The sequence below is a fragment of the Lissotriton helveticus genome, chromosome 6, assembly GCF_964261635.1.
Source record: "Lissotriton helveticus chromosome 6, aLisHel1.1, whole genome shotgun sequence".
Lineage (NCBI taxonomy): Eukaryota > Metazoa > Chordata > Amphibia > Caudata > Salamandridae > Lissotriton > Lissotriton helveticus.
The window spans coordinates 1,231,905,646-1,231,922,717 of record NC_136067.1 but is presented as its reverse complement, the minus strand read 5'-3'; the positions used below and the strand labels follow the sequence as shown (position 1 = coordinate 1,231,922,717).

Here is a 17,072-nt window from a genome sequence, read left to right as displayed (position 1 = left end):
TTCAAACCGCCCTTACAGCACAAGCACCCAGAGAGGGAGGCCGGTTAGAAGCAGGCCTCTCCACGTGTCTCGGCTCATAATGCTGAGGATATCGCTGTCAGAGCACTTAAGAGATTGGCTGTAGTCGAGTCCTCCCTGTTTGCTCTTTCATTGGATGTGCCAAAATGTGATCAACCTACCCCCCCCCCCCCCCTCCCGATTCTGGCATATGCGGATGATGTGGTACTGGCAAGAAGTGGGTTGGCCTTACAAAAACTAAACAAAACTTACTCCATCTTTATGGCTTCCCTTGACCTGAAAGTTAATGAAACAAAATCATTTATAATTGTGGCCGGAGAGGCTAGAGGTGAAAAACATCCCCACTTTCCTTTTCATATCTAGGAGTGCTCTTTGACAAGGATCACTCCTGGTCTAAATTAGTAAAATCAAGAGACCAGAGCATGCAAAGAAGCATCAACGCTGTTAAGAGATTCGCAAAAAAGTTGGGCGGAAGCCCATTGGATACCCTTGAAAATATATATTTAGCTAAAGTAAAATCAGCCGTTACATATGGAGCAGGTGTTTGGGGAATGGTTAACGATGGTCCGTTACAGCAAATGGAAGACTCCTTTTTAAAAATCGTGTGTCTTTACCACAATCAGCCCCAAACCACATTTTACATCTTGAACTGGGGCTTCCTTATTTGAGTGACTCCATAAGGACGGCCCCGGTCCTCCTGTGGTTGTCAATATGGCAGAGAACTACGGTCGACCTGACACAAACCATTATAAGAGAATGCTGTAATCTAGATCATTACAAAAGGATCGGGTGGCTAAATTATGTAGAAACAGTACTGAAAGCCCTAGAGATGGCAAAACTGTTTCAGGACACTGACACTTGCAAAGAAGTCAAGAAGAAATGGTTAACGGATCTATATTCCCAAAGAGCAGAACAAGCCCGTAGGGAAAAAAACAGATCTATCAGTCTTCTATTGCATATGACCTGGTTCCACCATTATTAGGAGAGGGTTTTCATTATTTATCTAGCATAAACAATTCGCAGCACAGAGTCATATTATTACGCTTCATATTGAATATGATCACGATACTCTTGGGCTACCCACAAAATAAATATAGATTAGCAGATCTCGCTCCCTGCTCCTGTAACAACTATGCTGTACAGTCGGACCTGCATATTATACTATTTTGTAAAAACTACTTTGAGGACAGGAAAATATTTATACTTCCAATCCTTAGGCACCATCAATTTAGGCAATGCCGGGTCGCCATGTATTTTCTAAAGGCTTTACCATACCCATTTGTATGTTTTGTGTTGCTTCATTTCTATGGGCCTGTTTTAGGAAGAGGAAAAAGGTGGGACCACTTATTGATAGTAATGTGCAATTTTTAATCATGAACCGTTCTCTCCTTTCATACAAATGATTTTAATGTTCCCATTTCTGATCACAGCAAACTTGTTTAATACTTACTTTAACCAATGTAAATATGTATTTAATAACTTGAAATTATTTTATATGAGCTGTTGTGCTTTTATGGTCTATTTACAAAAGATCGAATAAAGCTGTGACTGAGTGACTGGCGGTAAAGAGCGCTGGCCACCCCGCTACAGTGTTTCCACCCATACTGCTCCTGCTGCACAGCTCCCAGCACGATGGGGCATCAAGGTGAACACAAAGTCATACATGCCGCTACAGTCCTCTCCGTGTCAGAAAAGGGGAGTGCCGGCTAAAAAGGTAGCTACATTTTAGGGGCGGATGTCCTACTTGGCTGACGGTGCAGCGCTGTCGCAAGAGTCCCGCAGCAGCCCCAGGTGAGTATTCTGGCTCTGCTCTATTAAATTAGGGTGTGCCCCCAAGCCTACACAATGCCATGGCCCTACACCCCCGAGACATCCCAGCGGGCACAATCACGATGTTACCTCGGGGTTCTGAGGCTGCTTTGCTTCTCCGGACTCTGCTGAGTGGATCTGGGGCACACTAGACCAGCTACTGGCTGCCGTCTGACTGTTGTAGCTGCAGGCTGCCCCACAGCAGTGATGGCGTCCACTTCGCTCCTGCCGCATGGCTTTCTGCGTGCTGGGGCACCCAGGACAAACAAGTGCTAACTGCCAATATGGCACACTCCGTGCCCGGAGTGATTCCCAGTGGTCTTAAAGGGGTGCCCACTGGAAGAGTATTCACCAGGGGCGGCGTACTTATTTAGCTGGCGGAACAGTGCTGCTGTAAGAATCTGGCGGCCGGTTTCTTCTCCGCCCAGTCAAGGTGGGCCCCTAGGCATCCACAGTGCTGCGTCACTGCCCCCAAAATATGTTCCAGCGGGAGCAGTCGCTCCCCCTGGGGGCAGGGGAGTTCCACTTCCGCCTTGCCTCTCTGGTCCTCATTGGTTAGATTGGGGGCACCAAGGTCCAGCCACTAGCAATTGAGTAGTGTTGAGGCCACCTCTAAGCCGCCATCTTGTGCAGCAGCTTCATGAGTCGCCTCAGGGAATCGCCGTGCGGCACCGCAGTAGTCCGGGTGCCTGAATTCTGTTTCTGGGGTGTTAGGGGGTAGAACTGGCCACACCCCTCTTATGGTTTGGGGATGAGATTATCAGGCAGTACCCAGGACGATTCTGGATCTCAGCCGGCAGCTCCGCAGTTTAACCGCCTACCCAGTTAACGTCAGATTACGCCCCCTACTCACACTTTAGACCGAAACACTTCCTGCTTAGAATCACAAGAAATACAATACCTCATAAGGAACTGGGCTCCCAAGATACAGGGAAAGGTTGAAGAAGCGTATTCCAGCTTGGAAAGCTGGATTACACCATCAGTGGATAAAATGCCCCCTAAAACTACACCTAACCCAAAAACAATGCCTAAAAAGGCACTATGGTTTAGAGCAGAACTAGCGTCCCTAAGGAAAAATTGAAAAATAAATTGAAAGGGAATGGAGGAAGAACTATGATACTCAACTTAAAGGTAGGTATAAGGCAGCCATCAGACTTTACCATAATAATACTAAAGATGCTCAAGTGAAACTTTTTGAGCAAAAGATTAGCCAGGCACAGATCTCATCTAAGGAACTCTTCAAAGTAGCTAAATCCCTATCCTCCCTAACTCGGGACAACCACATCTCTCCGGTTATGGCGGAAAGATGTAATTATCTAGCCACTTACTTCCTTAAAAAAGTCATGGATATCTATAGCTCCTTTCAGATAGGGAGTGAGACAACCACAAGCCAGGAAAGAGATTGTATGCAATTCTCTTCCACGCCGGTCCTTCCTCGCTTCCCACTAACTAACATAAATGACGTGAGATCTTTGATGGATAAGGTCAAATCAGGCCCCCCCATTAGATCCTACTCCACCCCATGTTCTTTGTAAGGTCATTGAGCAGGGCCGGTCTGGGAACCAAAACCGGCCCTGGCAAAGTGCTCGGCCGGCCCCCCTCCCCACTCGGGGGTGTGGTGGGGTTGGGGGTGCCGCCGAGCTCTTTGCCGGGGCCGGTTTTCGGCCGATTTTGTTACTGGGCCGATTTTGCAGCTATGCTGCAAAAACGGCCCTGTAACAAAAACTGCCCACAGGGGCCCAAAACCAGCCCCCAACCGTGCGGCGCACCGGGGGATTGCCCGGTGCCCGCTACGGCCAGTCCGGCCCTGTCATTGAGGTCCTGCTCCAGGCATTAGTCGAAATTATGCATCTCTCATTAGAGGAAGGCGTAGTTCCAAAAGTCTGAAAACACGCAATAATTAGACCTTTGTTAAAAAAAATACAATTTAGACCCTGCTCCACTAGGGAACTATATCACTTTTACCATTAATTGGTAAATGATGGAGAAACATGTATATGGAGCGCTAACAGAGTTTCTGTAAACTAACCAACGCCTTCATCCCACACAGATGGGCTTTCGTACACAACACCGCACGAAATCAGCACTCCTAGCAGAGTCAGAATAATTAAAAATGACCCTGGACCAAGGCAGTTCAGCCGCGATACTACTTCTTGACCTTAGTGCAGCATTTGACACCGTGGTCCATTCCATTCTATTTTACAAAATTGATCGCGAGTTATCGGTATCCAAGACAAAGCCTTGGAGTGGCTTTCATCTTTTTTGAAGGGCAGAACTTTTCAAGTCATGGCTGCAAACCTTTTCTCTAATATCATGCAATTGACTTGTGGGGTGCCACAGGGCTCCTCGCTCAGCCCCACATTGTTTAAAATCTAGCTGGGACCCCTGGCACGAATGGTCCAGGAGTTCGGTATTTCTATTAGGTCATATGTAGATGACACACAACTGGTGGTCTCTCTTGACCACCACAGAATCAATAGCAAATCAGATCTTTTAGCACCTTGCTGCGAAAGAGTTGTGGAATGGATGACAAGCAGCTGTCTGAAGCTGAGCCGGGACAGAACGAAGCTGATGGTTCCTCGGAAACCATGCAATTCCCAGGCCTCTGATCAGCTGACCTAACTGTCTAGGTAGTCCACTAGTCCGGAACACGACAATCAGAAATCTTGGCTTTTGGATCGACAGGAAACTAACAAAGGAGACCCAAGCTAAGAAACTTGCAGGCACTTGTTTTGGGTTACCTGGAATGCTCCATAAAATCCTGGAGTGTATTCCCTTGCCGCCTAGAGAGACAGTTATTCAAGCCCTGGTAGAATCACGTCTCGACTATGGAAACTCCCTTTATCTGGGGGCACCAAAGTATGCCATCAAAAAACTTCAGGTTGTCTAGGATGCTGCAGTAAGACTGCTGCGTAAGGCTCCAATACAGAACCAGTTTGGAAGCATAGAAAAGCTCTATACTGGCTCCCGATCGAGACTAGAGTCAAATTCTTGACACTTTGTCTGACATACAAAGCCATACACAACAAGGGTCCCAGCAAAATCAGAGACTTGGCGAACCTTATGTCCCCAACAGAAGCCTCAGCTCTTGCTCTGGACGATTATTAAAAACGATCAGAATCAAGGGAACCAGATGGGGTGGTAGATCCTTAGCACATCTGACACCCAAGCTGTGGAATTCTTTCACGTGAATTTAGATTCCTGGAAACAGAATCAATTTTAAGAAAAGATATTAAAACCTGGCTTTTCCATCAGTACCACTAAACCCCCTCTGGCTTCTGTATCATGACCCTCAGCGCTGGGAAGCCCTTGGGCAGCGATGCGCTCTATAAATCCCCTAAGCATAAACATGGTGTAGTGAGATACCCCTCGGAAAATGCGCTTCATCTCAGACTGAAGTGCTATAAAGATGCCTGAATGCACTACAAAACAGTAGAAATAACATGTTTAATTGCACCACATTGATTTTGGCATACATGTTATGGAGTACGGGTGTGTATGTGAGCGTGCGTGTGTGTGCTCATTCATCCATATTTAGAGTAGCTCTGCAACAGCTGTAATGTAAATGTAAATGTTAATGTGTTGGACTTGTAAAGCGCACAGCTGCCCGTGAGCGTCCCGGCGCTGAAGACCGCTGGGGAACCCATCCTGGCTTTCCCGGTGAGATGGTCCCTTCTGGGTATCTCCAAGGTGAAACCAGGCATCCCCGGCGTCTGTGGGGGGCCGTTGTAGAGATGAGGCAAGCTTAATGCCCAGAGTTGCCGAGTGTGATCCCTGGTTAGAGTAGGCACCGAGGCGAGAATTGTCGAGTCCGCTGACCCTGGTCCACGACCCTGCCGCGTTGGGAATTGAACCCTGGTCCCGGGCCGTTCCCTGCTTCCGGGTCTGCCGCCTCTAACCAGTGAGCCACACCTCTCCACTTGTAGAGCTTTAATCCTAAACTTGATCTTACAGTTGTATTGTGCAGCACCTAATTGTGCTGAGGGTGCTTATTTTTAGTACCACTGCACTAAGAGTACTTGTAGCCAATGTTGGAGTACATAATGGCTTTCGCTGTGCTTTACCAATCCTCGAAGCGTAGGCGAAGGCCAATTATGTAAACAACAGATTGAGTGCCATGAGCAGGTTTAGAAATCCATTTGGGAGTGCCCTGGTTCTACCAGTCATAAATGTTTATGCCTATTTTGTTAGGTAATGGCTGGAGTACATGGACTGTGTCCTAGTTTCCCTGACCTGCTTAATTTGTGCCAGTGCTTGCAGTTGGTGTGTACTGGCACTCATTGCTGGGGGCTGAGCCTTATTTATAATCAGATTTTGACCCATTCAGAAAAGAGCGAAGGAAGGAGGGGCAGAAAGAAGGTAAACCGTTCAAAAGAAAGGAAGTGGGGATGCAAAAGTCAGACCGCAAGTGTAGGAAGAAAGAGAGGAATTAAAAGTAGACCGCCTTGATTTATTTTTTTATTATTTTTTTTTTATCCCATAATCCTGGCAATCGCAGTGCCGTTCTCCTCAACGTTTTTGGGCCCGTTTTTTTCCACTGCAAACTATGCACTGACCCATAGCCTCCTGCACCCCGAGTAGTTTTCATAATGTTTTCCTTGCAGTGGGTCTTGCTCATTCCTATAAACAAGTCAGTTCCGGTAGGGCAGCAGTGAACTTTTCCCTTCTTCCCAGAAAGATTAAAACATGCATGGCGCCAGTGTTTGGCGAAACAGTGGGAATTTGCAGCCCAAACTAAATTTAATTGATGTAGAAAATCCCGACCTGGATTGTGAGAGAATCTGAGTTTTTTTTATTTATTATTTATTTATTGGAGTTTTATATAGCGCTGGCTAGACCCGGGGGTATCAGAGCGCTTTACATAAGGATCCACAAAATTACATCAGTTACAAATTACGTGCATTCGTGAATATTTCTCAGTGCTCTCACGTTGTGTTACTTGCATTACGTTACGTAGACGTACATTTAAAATGTGTCAGTTTCTTGTTCCTGATAATGGTGCTCTTACACACAGGCAACACAAAAAGGTGACCTAGTTACAACCCTGAAGCGCCAGTTGGAGGACAAGGAGAAGCTACTGTCGGCGGAGCAGGAGGACACCGCGGCTGCCAAAAATAAACTCCGAGAACTTAGTAAGGTAGTGCACTTTTCTTCACCTAAGCCCTTGTAAGCCTAATTGAATCCCCTGGCTGCCTCAATTATTCGCATGTATCTATAGTAACATCTGTCGTGTGTGATTTGCTTGAACACCAGCGCCTGTTTTTCTGACGGCGAAAAGCGCATCATCGGCTCTAATGAAATGTTCTTTAATTCCACCCCAAGGGTCCTTGTTTTTTTTTTACTGTAATCTCTAGATGATTTAATAAATACATTTAATTCCATCGTCAGATCAGCCAAACTGAAAGCGCATTCTATTTGTACCTTTGAAAGACACTTCTCTCAAGCAACCTCGAACTGCCGCTCACACAATAATATTTTAATGTTGAAACTTCTGCAATTCCTTGCATGTCGCCCTCCTTTAGTTCGAGTTTCTCCTCAGTTCGTCTGAGTAGCTGTTTTGCTTTATGGAGGGGGGTGGAGTCTAAACCTATATGTTGAAGCCTGGCCTAGCCTGACTTGCAAGAGTACAAGGCACGCCTAAATTCCACTACATATCGAGCAGATAAGTCGACTGCTTGCATGATGTGTGAGCTAATTGCTAACTTTTACTAACCAATGGTGTTTGAAATTCCAGCTTCCGTGATCGTGTTACAGCATTTCATAAATCAGATTTATAGTATGTGTTTTTTTCCTACCGTCGCTATCGTTCCTCTGGTTTCTTTTTTCCACTCTTCCCTGCTTTTCCTAAAGCTACTGGGTATATGTCTCCGGTAGCCCACCTTCTCCTCCTCACATGACCAATGAATTCTTAAATTCGCAAACTTCTTGTAGGGTGTTAGAACTTTCTGTTAGCCAGGACCCAACCACGGCTGATCAATAATTGAACTAAGCATCCCTCGCGTGAAGTCCAGTCGAGGTCCTTTCTTTACAAGAGGGACTTCGCTCCCATCCACCTATTTAAAAAAAAATATTTCACTCTGCACCCATGGGAAATGCATTTCTTCAACCCAGAAAAAGAACAAAATTATTGAACATAGGTCGTCAATAACCGTGGCTGAGCTTGAAGTGCATTGACTGTTCTTGTCAGCTGCTGCTAAAACATTTAGTTTATATAGACAGTTCTCTGGATATCAAGCCCGAATCCACGGCAGACCACCCAACCTGGACCACACTGCCAGGCCCTCTGTTTATGGGACCAGATCACTGCTCTTCTGATCCCTCAACAGATTATTCATGCAACCCTTGATACTCCTGCATGAATTGGATAATTCTGCACTGTGGACCTTCTTGGCCTATCATGCAGTCCATCACGCGCTCTTGAGGTCCTACCATCTTGAGTTCTAAAGATGATCCTATAAACTTATTGGATCAAGATGCCTTGAGGTTTGTTCTTTATGTACCTTGGAATTTATCGGGTTTGTATGTCTTCAGCTCTGCGTGATATAACCCTTTTGCACACCAAGCATGTTTTCTCACTCGCACAAAGCCAAAGATTATTTAATTTTTAAGCATGCGCATTCTCTAATTTATTTATTCCTTTAAATGTTCTAAAGAATATCTGAATGCTCCTTTTCTGAACTTTATAACCCCAGGTGCCTAGTGAATTCAGGGTATACCCTTCTTAACTACTATATTGCTTTAACCCAGAGTAAAAATGATCTACACACCAGTAGCTAGGGCATCAAAATTATATCTTTCCCGGGCTCTGAAACATTAGAAGAGGAGATCAGAATCTGAGATTGGCCTGCTGATGGAGGTTCACTGTCTCTATGCAGCTCTTGGATTAGCGTCTTGGAGGGCAAGTTGAATACCTGGATATGGTCTATTGATAGAGGCTTAAACATAACCAATGTAACATAACATAACATGTGTATTTGTAAAGCACATGTTCACCCAGAGGTCTCTTGGCGCTGAATAACAAATGTTCATTGTTACTCAACTCGATGGTACTCATTTTATTGACATCCGATGGATGAAAGGCTGAGTGGTCCTGCCAGGATTTGAACCTGTGACCATGAGGTCGAACACAAGCCCCTGCAATGGACACATTAGGGCTTAGGGCTGTCGCTTCCATGCCACAATTTCAGTACAACTAATAAATCTCAGTTGAGTTTTCTAGCATAATCGATGGATATACTGAAAATGTATCACAGAAACACCACTACTTGAGCTATATTGGGTGCACCTAGTCTATCTTCTGTCTTCCTCCAGGGACCGCTTCACACACCAGAGACACATGTGCAAACCAACACACCCTCTCCTTTTCTGTTTCTTTTCTGGTTTCATATGCATTGGACCTACCCTACTTCTTCACTAAACTCCTTAATTATATTCTCATAAGTGGTCTTTACGGAGAAGATGGGATCCCTAACGACATCCCTATTGATTTAAGCTTTTCCTAGTGTTCGCCATCCTAATAAGAAAGTAAAGTGCTTGGTAATACTTGGCGGTATGGTGAACAAAATGTAAAGTATTACACAGAGTTGAACTTTGCAATATGGTGGATTTGATGGTGAAGGATGTCTTAAAAGGGGAAAAGCGTTCCCACTTGCATATCGGAGGAGGGATTTGATTCATGCCAATGTTTTACGAGTCATTAAATGCACATTGGGTTTTAATGGCGGTGAAGGAGAAAGTTATGGTTCAAAGTGTCAAATTTATTAGCCTGGTAGTATTGGACCAGTGTAGAAGCATTTCCCTGATCTCTGGAATTGAGCACCTTCACAGATAGTCATTGTATCAAGTTCTGTGTTATGGTATCACAGAACTATGGCAGCCCCTGACAGTGAGATTGTGCCTACATTGGAATTGCGCTGAGAAGAGACATAATATTCTAGAACCTTACCAATAGAAGGATGAACGGCGGAGTCTGTATTTAGCCATATCTTTGTGACCCTCACCAGTTGTCTGTCAGATGAGCTTAATGATTGATTGGGAAGAGGATGTGCCTTACGGTTGGAGCGGTCAAAATCGAAGCTGGGGAACCGGGTTTGAGTCTCGGCAACGACGCTCAACATCCTTGGATTCTGGGCAAAATACTTAATCTCCCTGTGTCTAATAAAAATGAATGCGTCCTTCTGTAACGCAACTGGTGCTCATGTAAAGCGCTCTGCTACCCGATATCTTCGGGTCTAGTTTGCGCTATAGAAACTCTAAAAAAAAAACAACAACAAAAAAACGATTGCTTGCTTTAGCTATGAGGGCACCTTCTGTTAGCTATGCGAGTGACTGGTGAGTCTGACATGAAGTGCAAGAATTGTTAGCCCAACTCTGTTCTACACTATGTTGTTGGACATGTATTTTAGCTACTTTATGACTTTCGAGCCGGAAACCTGGGCAAAAACGGTTGAGGATTTAAATTCTGATCACTTCTGATTTAGGAAAGGGCATCCTGTGTTTTATAAAAATGCAATTTCCCTATGATATTGTTTGTGGTTGAAGGGACTATCTGTGTGTTATTAGACTTCATCTGGTCTGTTTTGAAGTGGAAATCAGGTTGTGACGTACTGTGATGAAGCTAGGGTTGTCTCCGGACATCTGGCGTCGGACAGTCCTCTGATTTATTTGTTGAGCTTTAGACAGATGTGTATTTGAGAGAAAGAAGGTCGACCATGGAGTCTGGTGTTTATTTTTCTGATGAATGATTAATCGGATGTTCGCTCAGGCTTGATGATCAGTGGTATGGAAGGTTTCCGAGAGGTCCAGCTGGAGTAAAGGACCTGGCTCATTATACATGTGTAAACTGCTATAAAGACGTTCTCTAAACTACAGTGTCCACTGGGGGATATGCTTGCTGTTTGCAACCATTCTTTTCTGTGGTAATAAAGGCCTACTTACTGATGAACAGCATGCTACCCTTTCTGCAAGCCTTTCTACAAATGATAAATGTTCTGTAATTTTATGTGGGAATGCCATTCTTCTTTTTCAATTTCTTTGCCAATACAAAACCTAGCCTCTGCAAAAGACGAGTCATTGCTTTGGAGAGATGCATTGACCTAGCTAATGCAAAGTATTTAATATTTGCAAACTGGGATGTATGCTGTAGGTATTTCTGCTAGGTGCAGATGGATGAGGGCTGAGTGGATTGACTACCGAAATCATATGATACTGTGGGTAGGGTAGGTTGACTTATCGTGGTAAAGAGATGCACTAATTTCCTGAATGTGAAATTATCTGAAATGATACAGATGTGCGAGCGTGTTGGAAGGTAGGGAAGACAGGAGTATAGATGCTCAGATGGATGAAGGTCTATGCGGGGTAAACATGTACCCTCATATGGAGTTTTTAAAAAGGGATTACAGTCAGTAGAAAGGCAAGAATGTTGGAGTGCATGACTGGTAGGGGAGTAGGTATGGTACAAACGTCAATGAAGAAATTGCGTTTAGTACGAAAGGTTTTGACAGTGACCGAGTGCTTTGAACATTATTCTCAAAGGGATGAGGACCCAGTGTAAGGAGTAATTGAAGGGCCAAGATCAGATCCATGGGTAGGTTTTAGACCAGTAGTTTGGCTTTTCTGCTTTATATCTACTGGGGCCTGTGAATGAAGAATGCGGGTTGCTCCAGGTGTAATCTATTCAGTCCAACTAGGACATGACCATGGATGGTATAGCTAGTTGGAAGTATCAAACTATTATGGCGAGGTCTGCATGCATGTGTATTTTCATATTTCATTTTTTTTAATTAAGTAAACTCTTGTTTGAGCGACCTGGGAGGCCTGGGGTAGATGGACGAGGGAGCTGGTTGGGGGCCTAAAGATAGTGTATGTGGGGAAATGTAATAGAGAGGTTGGAACGTTTTTCCCATTTTTTCTGTTTTATGATAGTTGTGGTTAGGAGTGTTGAACTGTAGAATAATCCACGTGTTATTGGTGTAACTAAATCATGCCCGTTCCTATGGTCTAATAAGGGTTCATTTAATGGGGTGAGTAATGGTGAGCGGAGATATATGAATGGACTTTTGCGTTCTGATGCAGTTAGGCATGTAAATATATTTGAGAGATGGACGCCATCTATTACCTTTCTAAAAGCGAACGATGTTCGTGCAATTTCCATCATCTCTAATAAGCATTTTGGGTCGAGTAGTGTTTTGTTGTTGACTGTAGAGGTACCACCTTATTGGTGACCGGCTAAATCCTGTTCTGGTTCTTCCAAATGGACACAGGTCTTAGTACAGTTTCTCTGGAGGGTAATAATTCTTCTTGAACCTAGTTAAGTTGAGAGCATGCAGGACATTGGACATGTTGTGCAGTGGCGAAGAGATGCTTGAGATGGAACAGAAATTGATTAGGTGATTTGGGTTAACAGAAATATTTCTAAGTAGGGGCTTGGCGTACACAGTCATCTTGGGTAGGTGAAATAAAGGCTATATTGTTAATTAGTGTGGTGTATGATGAAGATTCCCTCGATGGGTTTGTTCCTGACTTTCTTTTGTGGCATAGACTCCATCTGTGGCCTCCGTAACTACCAACTAAGAGTTAACTGTTCAAACACGCTAGTTTGTTAGAAATATTTGTTACACCTCTCCCCCATTCCCTCTGCGTTGTTCTTTCAGTTGTTCCTATTTTCTGTGAAATTTCTCCCTATGGAGAAGTGTGGCTCAATGGTTAGAGCAGCAGACCCTGATGCAGAGGTCTATCCCGGGACCAGGGTTCAATTCCCCGCCTCGGCGGGTCTTGGGCTCAATAATTCCACGGACCTGATAATTCTCGCCTCGGTGCCTATTCCAATCATGGAGTCCCACTCTGCAACTCTGGGCAATAGCTTGCTTAATCTCCACAACGGCCCCCACAACGCTAAGGATGCCTGGCCTCCACCTTGGGGGTGCCCAGGAGTGGACACCTCACAGGGAAAGCCAGGATGGGTTCCACAGCAGTATTCATACAAGCGCCTTGAGACCCTTGCGGGTGAGTAGTGCGCTATTCAAGTATCAATTTACATTACATTTAGGGGAAAGACTTGTGTATTTTGAATGGTCCCAAAAGTAACATGTGCTTCAATATTCGTACTGCTTCCGCTTGAGGCCTGGCTCTCATAAATTTCCGAAATGCCTAGAACTATAAAAAGTTGATTGTTCATAGAAATGTGGCTTCATGGCAGTCTGACCTGGTACTTCATGGTCTCTCTGACATGACTTGTGGCTGAAGCAGAAAGCTCAGAGCTTCTTTTTAGAATCAATTGTTTTTATTGCGTGGTAAAGCATCTGTATACTCAGCCCATCTGCCTACATCCACCGGCCGGCAGAACGTAACTTCTTGATAACTACACAGCGTACAGGTCTACAACCCTGAGGGCGACCCCGCAAAAGTGATTACCAAGCTATATCCAGCAGTCTGGCAGTTGCGTAAGTACCACTTTTATAGAGAAAAAAACACTAAGTGACAAACATCCGAACCCTCCACCCCCCTAAACCCCCTCCCCCCACCCTGCTCCGCATCAACCTCTATCTCCGCCTACCACCTAACGCACCCTCCCCATGCCTCACTACTCAGATATCCTTAGTGACCCCCCATGGCTCTAAAGGGATGAGCTGAAGGATTTGTAGGCACTTCTGGCATGTGACTTCCCTCAAATCTTTAGAAAGGAGATGCAGGAAGGGGCCCCAAAGCTTCGCATATTCAGTACCCTTACCATCAATGCCCATCAAAAGGCATTCCATAGCTAGGAGATGCCATAGCCTTGGGACCCAGTTCCGCAGATCAGGTGAGGCCGAAGAACCCCATTGCGCCAACAGAACCTGCCGCGCTGCTAGCATAGCTAATGCAATCTGCCTACCCCTCAGCGAGCGCAAAGGAAAAGCCTTAGGATGGGGAAGACCCAGTAGCGTGTGCTCAGGTGCCCGGGGAAATATAATCCAAAAGGCCTCGTCCAGGTCATCAATAATTACCTTCCGATACCGCACTAACTTCGGGCAATGCCACAGTAAATGCACCAGGGTACCCGCATGTCCGCACGCCCGCCAGCAGAGGTCCGACTTCGTCCCGTCCCAAGCCCTGATTCGTGCCGGGGTGTAATCCCAATAGGCGGCCACTTTATAAGCAGACTCGGTACCCGCAGTGTTAGAGGTAGTGTGGTGGACGCGATAAAAAATGTGCTCCCATTCTTTACGTGTAAGAGGGCGCCCCAGCTCTGTCTCCCAGCGAACCTGCGCCTTTGTACGCTGTTTCTTGGGGTGCATCAGAATCCTCGCATATAATTCAGAAATGAGCTTGCGGTCATCCTTCTTACAAACCAACCACTTTTCAAAAGCCGTCAAGGGGCGGGACATTAAGGCAAAGTTAGCGGGTTGGGTTACCCAGTGCACCAACTGCGAGTAATGAAAAGCATCAGACTCTGGCAGATGGCAATAGTCCCTACGCAATTGGCAGAAAGGGATCAGGCCCTCCAGATCAAAAAGAGAGCCCACTCTCTTACAGTCCTCCTCCCGCCAGCGGTGGAAGACTGGAGACGCACATCCCGGTGGGAAAGCGGGATTATCGACAATGGGGGTCATAGGGGAGGGAAATGTAGTCCAGCCCCTGTGCTGCGCTAATTGATCCCAGGCTTTCTAAGTTGGTGAAGTCACTGGGGAAGAGTAAAGGCCCCACGCCCTGTTCTTGCGCGGTATCCACAGCTCACGCCAGATATTACAACCCGCCACCGTCTGGTCCGTAAAGTTCCATTGCTTGCTGGATAAGGGCCTGTTCCACTCCGGGATATACCGGAGACAGATGCTTGGTAGTAAGCCGCCAGAAAGGGGAAGCCCATCCCACCGTAGCCTTGGGCGCAGTGATGAAGGACAACGCAAGTCTAGGCCGCTTGTTGTTCCACAAAAATGTATTGAGAAGGCCCCGCAGCTTCCGGAGAGGTCCCGGAGGGGGGGGCTCACAGGTAGCATCTGAAAAAGGTAGAGGACACGCGGAAGTATGGTCATTTTTACCACTGCCAATCTCCCGTACCAAGACAAGTTAAGGCGGGACCAGTCCGAGAGCCCTGTGTTGGTCTGTTCCACCAGCAGCTTATAATTGAGGGAGACCGTGTGAGCTATAGAAGAAGTCGGTCGAATACCCAAGTATTGAATATCCAAATCAGCCCAGTGAAAGGCGAAGTCCTGCTGCAAATCTTGGACCTCCGCATCGGGGACAGAGATATTTAGAATTTGCGATTTGGAGAAATTCACCTTAAATCCTGCGACCCTTCCAAATTCAATGATCTCCGCCGACAAGCACCGTAGGGAGCAGTGAGGCTGGGTAAGTGCCAAGATGACCTCATCGGCGTACAGGCTGATTTTGTGCATGTCCGCCCCAAACTTAATCCCTGCAATAGCCATATTGGACCGTATACATTGGGCAAAAGGCTCCATATAGAGCGCAAAAAGCAGCGGGGATAAGGGACACCCCTGTTGCGTCCCCCTAGTGATGGGGAAGAGGCCCGACTTGCACCCATTCACTCGCACCGCTGCCCTAGGGGCTACGTAGAGGCACCAAATCCACCGCACAAAATTGTCGCCCATTCCAAATGCCTTCAAAACTGCGAATTGGTAGTCCCAGTCCACCCGATCGAAGGCCTTCTCGGCATCGATGGAAAGAAAGAAAACCTGAGTTCGGGACCGGTGGACCAAATCTATTAGGTCAAGGAGCCTCTTGGTGTTATCCCCCCTGTCACATTGGAATAAATCCTGCTTGATCCGGGTCTATGATTCCGTCCATCAAGGGACTGAGTCTCGCTGCTAGAATGTTCGCAAAGAGTTTTGTATCAATGTTAAGAAGAGAAATCGGCCTATACCAGCCGCAGTCCTTAGGGGCCTACCCTGGCTTAAGTATGAGAGTGGAATTAAAGAGGCGGGTTAAAAGAGGAGCCAGCTCCACACTGTAGGTTTTATAAAAGATGGCAGAAAAGCCATCCGGCCCTGGTAATTTGGCCACCTTTAACCGAGCGATCTCAGAAATGACCTCCTCTATATGGATCGTGGTAACCAAGGTGCCTGCCAACGTCTTAAAGAGAGGCCTAATATTGCAGGACGCTATTCGCTATTCCCTCCGAGTCCGCCGCCTCCCCCCTGTACAGACCCTGATAGAGCTCAATGAGTGTGTCAGTAGTGTGTTCAACCGCCTTAGGGTCTCTAATGGAGTGTACGGCCGACATTTGAGCTCGCGCTCGCAGCCTATGCGCCAGCATCTCCCCCCCCCCCCCCCTTATCCCCGCTCAAGTAGAATTTGTGTCGCAAGTGCAGGAGGGTGTGTTCTGCTCTATCTAAGTCGAGATGCTTCAGCATGCGCCGCTTCGCCTCTAACTCTCTCCAGACCCTTGGGGCCCCAGTCCTCTTGTGTATCGCTTCCAACGCACTCACATCTTTCTCCAACTCAGCACGCTTTTCTTTACGTATCCGCGCATATGACGCTGCAAGTGCAATAAACTCCCCCCACACTACTAACTTCAGTGCCTCCCACTCCGACGCCAGCGTCGAACCATCTCGGTCATTGTCTGCGAGATAGTGGGTGATAGTGTCTCGAATCCGCGCGACCACCGACTCCGAATGGAGTAGAGAGTCACGGAGGCGCCATCCGGACGACAGGGGTCGCTTGCCCTGAGAAGTAAGTACCACCGAGATGAGGGCATGATCCGAGAGGGAGCGCGTGCCGGTATGTCCGCAGCCGATAAATGAGGCAAAAGAGAAGAGGTGGTCCAGCCGTGCATACGTTTTATGCGCTGCAGAGTAGTATGTGTAATCGCGCTCTAGGGGGTGCTGGACGTGCCATACATCGTTCAACGCTCCCTCAAGCAACCACTGTCTCCCCCCTGTGACATTACTCCCGATTGGTAGGACCGCTGCTCAGATCTATCCATCCCCCGATCCATCACTATGTCCAAATCTCCCCCCCACTAGTATCGATGCATCAGGAAACGCCAAGACCTCAGAGAGGTCCACCTGCAGAAAGGGCTCTTGTCGTTCATTCAGGGCATATATCGTTCCTACTGTTAACTGCGTCCCCCCCCCCCCCCACTGAACGCGAACAGCAAGCAACCTCTCCTTAATGTCAGCCACCTGGGAAAGGACTTTATAATGGGCACAAGTGCTAAAGAGGATCGCCACTCCATTCTTCTTAGCTGGGCCTGAGGACCAGAGTTGCAGAGGGAAGCGCTTATCCTTCATCCTCCTAGTATCCCT

General features: G+C 46.6%; 1 protein-coding gene across 6 annotated transcripts in view; it reads left to right on the top strand.

Moving 5' to 3' along the window:
• Nucleotides 1–17,072, top strand: part of RRBP1 (ribosome binding protein 1) — a 292,620-nt gene that overhangs the window by 101,493 nt on the left and 174,055 nt on the right. For all 6 annotated transcript variants that reach the window (XM_078648944.1, XM_078648942.1, XM_078648940.1 and 3 more), the window contains exon 4: nt 6,842–6,964. In XM_078648944.1, the coding sequence (XP_078505070.1) occupies nt 6,842–6,964 (123 nt within the window). The remainder of the gene's footprint in view (nt 1–6,841; nt 6,965–17,072) is intronic.